The following is an 8668-nucleotide window of genomic DNA, read 5'->3' as shown; positions in this document are numbered from 1 at the left end:
AAAAAAATACTGTATTGAAGTAACATTGGTTAATAAAGTTATTTAGGTTTCAGAGATACAACTAGTTCTACAACATATTGTCTGTATATTGTGTGTTTACCACCCCAAGTCTTGTCTCCTTCCAACACCCTTTATCCCCACTTTACCCTCTTGTCCCTCCCCTACTCCCCTTTCCTTGTGGTAATCACACTGTTGTCTGTCTGGGGTTTTTTTTTCTTAATCTCTTCACCTTTTTCACCCAGCTGCCACCACCATCACCACCTCCTCTCTGACAGCTGTCAGTCTGTTCTCTGTATCTGAGTTCTGTTTTGTTTTGTTCATTGGATTCCACATATTGAGTGGTGTTTGTCTTTTTCTGACTGGCTTATTTCACTTAGTATTCCAGACAGATTTCTGTCTCCAGGTCCATTCATGCTGTCCCAGAAGGTAGGATTTCCCTCTTTACAGCCAAGTGGTATTCTATTGTGTAAATGTACCGCTTTTTTTATCCACTCATCTACTGATGGGCACTTGGGCTACTTTCAGATATTGGCTATTGTAAACAGTGCTGCAGTGAACAGGGGTGCATGTATTCTTCTGAATTAGTGTTTCAGGTTTCTTCAGATACATTCCTAGAAGTGGAATCACTGGGTCATAGAGTTTTAGGACTTGTAAAAACTTAAGTAAATTTATATTTGGTACTTCAACATTTTCTCTTTTTTTACATTCTACTTATGTCAGAATTTCAAGAAAAGATCAGAAGGTAATGGAAATGTAAATCTTAATTTACAGAGTCATTTTGGATAGCAAAATTAGTGGTACATTTTTAACCATGTTGTTTGAGGTGTTTATTGTGTATTGATTATTTTAGAGGAAAACAGCTTGACTAATGTGCCAAAATGTTTATAATTTGACATTGATTCAGACCAGTTAGCTCATTAGGTGGGGACTCCATATAGGTCAGGTGGCTATAGTATGTTTTACGGCTTTGGTCTGTGGCAACACTAGAGAAAGGGGCCCATTAACCTTGGAAAGGGGAAGATAAGGTCAAAAGAAAGCCAAGCACTTAAGACTGGCTGGCGGTGTACAGGTCAGAAGGCGGTTTTGTTGGCAGAAAGTTTTCATCATCAGTTGAATGTGGTTTAGTTTCAATCAGGAATGAGAAAATACACTATAAATCTTACTCTCTAAATCTGGATTCTGCTGAAGGAGTTAACATGTTTGACTATGTAATGATTCAAGTCTAATCAATGAATGGGTTGCGGATGTTCTACAGACGGGAAGGTGATAGAAAGATTATGTGATATGAAATTTCCTCTGGTTTAGCAAGAAATACTTGGTAGGAAAATATGAAAACAGTCTGTTATGTAATGTCATTTGAGAACCAAACTTTGCTGGGTTAAGATGCTGTTATGACACAAGTAATGTTTTAAAACTAACTACATAGTATGTTTTAGTTAAGATGACCCTTTGTGTCCTTGATTGCTGAAAAGGTTTACAGAGAGGAGTGTGTTATCAGCCCTGGTTGGTGTGGCTCAGTGGATGGAGTGCCGGTTGCCGGTCTGTGAACCAAAGGTTTGATTCCCAGTTAGGACATGTGCCCGTGCTGTGGCCAGGAACATGTCCTAACTGGCTAGGGCTCCAGTTGGCATGTCAGGGGCAACCAATTGATGTATCTCTTGCACACTGATGTTTTCCTTTCTCCCTCCCTTCCCCTTCTCTAAAAGAATAAAATTATTTTAAAAAAAGGATTGTGTTACCGAATTACCCACTGATAGCAGTTTAAAGTTGATACATTCTGGGAAGAAGCTCACAATTTACATAGTTTAAAAATGGCCAAAATACCTAGATTTTTACACTGATCATCAGAAGACCCTATATACAAAGGTAAATCAGTGCAAAGGCAGAAATAGGCTAGAGGCAGAAGTTCTCTATGTATTCCACAACCTGCAATTCAGATTTCCACATGCTTGTTTCAAGTGGGCAGGTTTATCACCTACTACCTATAACCCGGTGTGGTTTGGAAATGTGGTTTCCCTCCACGGGAGGGATTCAATTCAGCTCTGCCCGGTTAGTGTGAGTAAACAGGAGTGCTCTGCTTCACAGAGGCAGCCAGGTCACAACTAGGCTTGACTTGACCACAGTACCATAGATTTTGCTACCTAGATAACGTCTAGCCCTGTCAGTGACAGTAAACAGTTGAGAACACTGGGTGAAACCTTTTAGGGAAGAAGAGCTAAATCTGCATGAACCACTGTCAAGTTTGAAGGGGCAGATGGGCTCCAGCAAGAGGCATTCTTCAGGAGTCTTCAGGCTTCACTGAATGGGAAAAGCAAGGTCTTTCTCTGAGTCTTATTAGATGGAAATGTCCTTTTAAAGTGGCCTGAATTAGTAATATTTTCACATTATTGTGGTCACTCATAGTAAGAAAATATATCCTGCAAGGGGCTGGAGGCAGTCCATCTAGGTGAGTACTATAAATACCTTATTTCGGGAGCTCACGAACCTCACGACCAGCGACTTTTGGAGAGTGGAGAACACCGCAGTGCCCCAGCCCTTGCTCTTCACTATTTCAAAATACCTGCTTGGAGAGACTGGTTTTCTGGCAAGGAAGTTGGCAGGCTGCCTGTAGCACACAACTTCCTTTTGGCAGAGATGTTTGCCAGAAAAATTTTCTACTTGGTGTGATTTAGAGGTTTCATCTGATTATCAGCTCCCACAGAAGAGATAACCCCAAATGTCCCAGAACAACTTCTTGCACTCTGCTGGAGTGGACTCCAGGAGATGCTGGAGTTGGGTTCTTGGCATTGACCTACCACTGAAGCTCAGGAGGTGGTAGGAGGAAGTGCAGGAGCCAGGGCAAGTGCCTGAGCCTCCTGGCTTTCCTCGGCCAGAGCGTAGCGCCTAGCTTTTCTGTGGTCAGGCTCTGGGGTCTCCTCTGCCCACCTTCCCACGCGCCGCACACCTTTGGCCACCTTGGGTGCATTCCTGCAAGGATTGTGGTCATAGATAACCAGCTTCAGACTTGGCAAATGAGCCAAGCTGGGGAAGTAGCGGATGCCATTTCGGTCTACATCGATCACCTCCAAGAAGGGCATGTGAAGCAGCACAGGGGGAAACTCAGTCAGCAGGTTGCCTGAGAGCCAGATGGTCCTCAGCTCCCGAAGGCGCCGGAGCTGACCTGGTAGCAGACGCAGGGCATTAGAGCCAGCATGCAGAGTCTTAAGGAGACGGAGCTCACAGACCACATCTGGCAGCTGGGTGAGGCAGTTGGCCTCGACCCACAGGGTCTGAAGATTCTGGAGCAGGCCCAGTTCATTGGGGAGGTCGCAGAGTTTGTTGTTGCCCAGGTAGAGGATGCAGAGCTGTTTCAAAGTACACACCACCTGGGGGAGAGCCTTGAAGTTGTTGAAATCCAGGGCCAGGATCTGCAGATTCTGTAGCTGCCCCAGCTCCAGAGGCAGGCTGCTGAGGTGGTTGTCGCTCAGGTAGAGCTTGACCAGCTCCCGGAAGGAGCACACATGCATGGGGAAGCGGCGTAGCTGGGTCCCACTCAGATCCACCATCTTGTCCAGCGGCATCTCCCGGAGGTCTCCGACCACGTAGTTCTGGCAGCGGTCAGCTGGAATGAAGGCCACGAGGGCCCTGATGATATTCCCCATGCAGAGGCTGGAGGCATGGCCAGCTGTAGCCCACCAACAGCCGGCCGGGGCTGCAACTGACTGCTCTGAGGCCTGTCCTCCCGTCCCATTATAACCTGGGGATGGCGCGACAAAAGCCAGTCACTTCAGCAGAGAAAAGTGCTTCTGATAACAACCTGAGTGTCGGGTGACAGGCCCAGCAGACAGGCAAGGTCCAGGAAGCCAGGTCTGACTCCCACACTTGCTTTTCATCCTTTAAACCCCCATCTCCTCTATCAGCATTGTTTTAAATTTGTTTCAAGCTGAAAATAGTTTCACTGTTTTTCTTTTCTGATGATAAAACAACGAGACATTAGATAAAGGTGTAAAAGAGGAAAGCGGAAAACAGCCACAGTCATAGTGCTCAGGGGTAAATACTGTAAACTATTTAATATATCCTCCACCTTTTTGCTACAATAAATCAATTTGTTGTAAAAAATTATTTATACTGTTTAGGAGTATTATGTTTTATCATAACATATGGACATATTTTTTATGTTTTGCAGGTATCTACACAATTATAAATAACTGCAGAGTCTACGAACGATGGGTGCCCTGTAATTTAAACAGGTCTCTGTCATTGGATATCTAGGTTGCTTACAGTGCCACTATTGTAAATATCGTCCTGCACACAGTGTGAGCAGTAATGCACCAATTTCTTTAAGAAATGTCCTCACAAGTGTTTCTGGGTCAAAATACGGATTTTTTCAGGGCTTTTCGTCAGTAGTGTCTCCTCCCTACCCTCACCGAGTCTGAACCAGTGTGCCTCCTCTACAGGTGTTCGTTTTCTTATTTCTTTGTTCTTACCAGGTAACAGTTTCTCACACTTTAAAAATTTGCCTTTGCCCTGGCTGGTGTGGCTCAACTGGATGGGTGTCATTCCGTAAACTGAAAGGTTGCAGGTTTGATTCCCGGTCCGGGCACATGCCCAGGTTGTGGGTTCCATCACTGATCAGGGTGCGTATAAGAGGCAACTAACTGATTGGTGTTGCCTCTCACATTGGTGTTTCTGTCTCTTTCTGCCTCCTTTCCCCTGTCTCTAAAATCAATAAGCATGTCCTCAGATGAGGATAAAAAATTGCCTTTGATAAGAGACAAATAGAAAAGTAGAAAAAAAGAGAAGAAAAGCCAGCCTCCTAAACCTTCAATAGCTGAGAATATGTTGCCATAGTGGGTCCATGCAGATGTAGCTAATTGCCCATCAAAGTTCTGTGCTTGCCTGCCATGGTGCAGGGTTGCAGGAAGCAACTGTCCAGCTGTCCATCTCCTTACCAGTCTAAAGTAGGGAGTCTGATTCTGGCCAGTAGAGTGCAGGCAGAAGTGATATACGTCCCTTCTAGGCCTGGTTCATATAAAACAAACCCACCTTCCTCCACACTCTCTATCTGCTAGCTGGATATCAACACCCAGGGTGACTTTACAAGCCAGCGAGTATGCAGAAGTTGCATGTGGAAGTTGGCAGGGTTTTGGTTATCTTGGGTCCCTGAATAAATGCTAGGATCAGAGCACCTCCTGCCTCACCCAAACATTCCCTACCACCAACTGGATTTAGGTGAATGAGAAATAAACTTCAGTTATGTTAAGCCATCCAGATCTGGAGGCTTATTACATGCTCTTAGTCAATAGAGCAATGGTTTAAAATGAGGTAAAAACTATTGCATATATTGATATGCAAGGATATTTTTGATTAAAGTGTGTGGGGGGGAAGCAAGATTCAGGAAAGTTTTTTAAATAATCCCATGTGTAAAGAATAAATGCATATTATTTTTTAAAAATTTTATTCTTTATCTTTAGAGGGGAAGGGAAGGAGAGAGGGAGAGAAATATCAATGTATGGTTGCTTCTCGTGTGTCCCCACTGAGAACTGGCCTGCAACCCAGGCATGTGCCCTGACTGGGAATTGAACCGCGATCTCTTGGTTTGCAAGCTTGCGCTCAATCCACTGAGCTACACCAGCTGGGGCCTATATTCTTGTATATGCATAAACGTATAAGAAATAACAGTGATTATCTCTGGGGAATCCACCTGACAGATTGGGGTGATGGGAATGCTGACTTTTCTATTTACCCTCTATTGTACTGTTTGATTTTTTAAAACTGTAGACATACATTACTTTGAAACTGGAAAACCCTGGTCCAGAAGAAACAGTCCATTAGCCTACCTGCTCTCTGGATAGGGTCTGAGTCTGGGGCGAGGCTTGGCACCCTCTTTGACCTCCTGGGCTGCCCGTACTGAATGGAGTGATAGAAGAGCATTCTCCATGAAGGGCCGCCCTGCAGAGCTATTTGGTGGTGCAGCGTCACTCTCCACCTTCTTTCCACTCAGTCACACTGAGTGTCCTTGGACTTCCAGCACAGTGAATGTCAAGGGCTGTTATCTTGAGTCCTCTCCTTGCTTTGTTGATTTGAACGGTAATAACTAGCCTCTCAACAGGTCCTGGGCTTTACCTCTATATTTAGTGCAGCCAGTAGTGACCACAAATGGTCATGAAGCAGCTGCCCTGCTCTCATCCCTAGAAACGATAATGATAATAACAGTTGCTACTCTTTTTTTATAACTAATCTGCTGAATACTAAGCATTGTGCTGAGTGCTTTACATACACTATATTCTCCCATCAAGTACTAACCAGGCCCAACCCTGCTTAGCTTCTGAGATCAGATGAGATTGGGTGTGTTCAGGGTGGTATGGCTGTAGACATATACAATGTATTCTCACAGTACCTGCCAGATGAATATTTTTATCCCCAGTTTCAGATGAGAAAGCTGAGGCTCAAAGAGGTGGAATAACAGCATCGGTGTTTTTGAGCTCCCCTATGTTCCAGATGCAGGGAATCCATCTGGTGGCTGAGAAGATGGATAGGACCCTGATCCCACAGAGCATGCAGGTGCATCAGAGCACGTGTGTGTGTAGTGGGTTTAGGTCACGCCCGCTGACAAACTTTGCCTTTCCACACTGCACTTCACTCAGCACTTTAATGCCAGCTCTGAAATATGCGCTAAGGATAACCAGAGTTGAGAAAGACCTTTTACATGAAAGGTGGAGATCTGGAAGGTTTCCAAAGGCCTCTGCACTCACAACATCCCCTACGCCCCCATTGTTCATGGCTCGTAGGGGTGAAGTCTTTTTTTAAAGATTTTATTAATTTGTTTAGAGAGGGGAAGGGAGAGAAACAACGATCAGTTGCTTCTTGCATGCTCCCAACCAGGAACCTCACCCACACATAACCCAGGCATGTGCCCTGACTGGGAATTGAACCTGTGACCCTTCAGTTTGCAGGATGATGCTCAACCCACTGAACCACCCCAGTCAGGGGGGCAGGGTTGAGATCTTGAGGCTTTAGGAAAAGACCACGGGCCTCTGCATCTCCATTGTGCTCTCCTGGACCCTCACTGTGTTCATTTCTCACTTGTCCTCCTGGGGCCATTCAGAGCTTTGTCACTTCCCGCATCTAGGCTGGGCGGGGGCTTCTGATTCCTGTAACACGAAGCCCAGACTCCTCAGTGACCCTTAAAGGACCCTCCAGGACCTGGTCCCTGCCCATCTCTCCAGTGCATCAGGGACTACTGTCCTCCCCTAGCTCCTGCTGGGAGCCAAACTCACACCAGTGTGCCAACCTTGCTCCCAGTCAGGGCCTTCCCACATGCAGCCCCCGCAGCCTGGCATGCTCCCCCTGCCCCCTCTCTTTGCTCTTACTCAACTGTGCTGTTCTGCCTTACATGTCATTTCCAGACTTTCAGAGGGAGGTAGTGATTTTATAACGTGCTGTCAGTACTTCTGTCCGTAAATACTTGTTGATTTCCTATCTGCCCCACCGTACCATCATCTCCATGTGGGCAGAGGTCAGCTGGAGCCCGCTCCCTGTCAGCTTTGCCGCTCTCTGCCACAGTGCCCAGCACCTGGTGGACCTTCAGCACGCAGAAATGAATGAGCTGCTAATTGGCTGGTGAAGTAGGCATGTGTTTCCACTCATAACATTATTTTTGAATACTTAAACTAGGAAAACACATTTAACTTATGACCCTTTGTTATAATAGTACGGCTACAGATCATACCTTGTTTAAAAAACGTGTTTTAAATATGTGACTGTACTTACCATGTATTTATAGTGTGACATATACAGGTAGTTTCACATATAAAAATGGTCTTTTATTGGGAAAGGGGGAATAGAAGTGGATAGTTTCAGATATAGAATAATCAACAATAATGAAGTTACTTTTCTAGGTAGTATTTTAATCATAAAGTTCTTTTCCCCCCTAAGCAAAAAAGTATCATACTTCTTTTTTTAATATATTTTATCGATTATACCATTACAGTTGTTCTATTCCCCCCTTCATTCCCCTCCCCCCGCACACTCCCTCCCACACCATTCTCCCCTCCTTAGTTTATAACCACGTGTCTCAAGTTCTTTAGATTCTATATTTTCCCCACTATTCTCACCCTCCCCCCTATCTATTTTCTACCTACCATCTATGCTATTTTCTGTGCCTTCTCCCCCTCCCACCCCCCTGTTTCTAACCCTCCATGTGTTCTTCATTTCTATGGTTCCACTCCTGATCTAGCTGTCTTCTTGGTTTGCTTTTGTTTTAGGTGTGGTTGTTAATAACTGTGTGTTTGCTGTCCTTTCACTGTTAATATTATTCATCATCTTTTTCTTATATAAGTCCCTTTAGCATTTCATATAATAAGGGCTTGGTGATGATGAACTCCTTGAACTTGACCTTATCTGAGAAGCACTTTATCTGTCCTTCCATTCTAAATGAAAGTTTTGCTGGATAAAGCAATCTTGGCTGTAGGTCTTTGGATTTCATGACTTGGAATACTTCTTTCCAGCCCCTTCTTGCCTGTAAGGTCTCTTTTGAGAAATCCGCTGACAGTCTGATGGGTACTCCTTTGTAGGTGACTGTCCCCTTATCCCTTGCTGCTTCTAGGATTCTCTCCTTCATTTTGGTCTTGGCTAATGTAATTATGATGTGCCTTGGTGTGTTCCTTCTTGGGTCCAACTTCTTTGG

The 8668-nt window shown here is 44.8% G+C and overlaps 1 protein-coding gene across 1 annotated transcript; it reads right to left on the bottom strand.

The window, feature by feature from the left end:
* Positions 1–2555: 2555 nt before the first annotated feature.
* On the bottom strand, positions 2556–3713 carry LRRC10 (leucine rich repeat containing 10). Its single transcript, XM_037049944.1, has one exon. The coding sequence runs from the start codon at positions 3639–3641 to the stop codon at positions 2805–2807; it is 837 nt and encodes a 278-aa protein (XP_036905839.1). The 5' UTR covers positions 3642–3713; the 3' UTR covers positions 2556–2804.
* Positions 3714–8668: the final 4955 nt, after the last annotated feature.

This window comes from Sturnira hondurensis, unplaced genomic scaffold, assembly GCF_014824575.4.
Source record: "Sturnira hondurensis isolate 20B ecotype Veracruz unplaced genomic scaffold, ASM1482457v3 Scaffold0006496, whole genome shotgun sequence".
Classification (NCBI taxonomy): domain Eukaryota; kingdom Metazoa; phylum Chordata; class Mammalia; order Chiroptera; family Phyllostomidae; genus Sturnira; species Sturnira hondurensis.
Note: the sequence above shows the minus strand (reverse complement) of the source record. Positions and strands in the feature narration are given on the sequence as shown.

Excerpts from the sequence above, each read along its gene's own strand:
- LRRC10 (XM_037049944.1), bottom strand. The coding sequence starts at position 3,641 with ATGGGGAATATCATCAGGGCCCTCGTGGCCTTCATTCCAGCTGACCGC.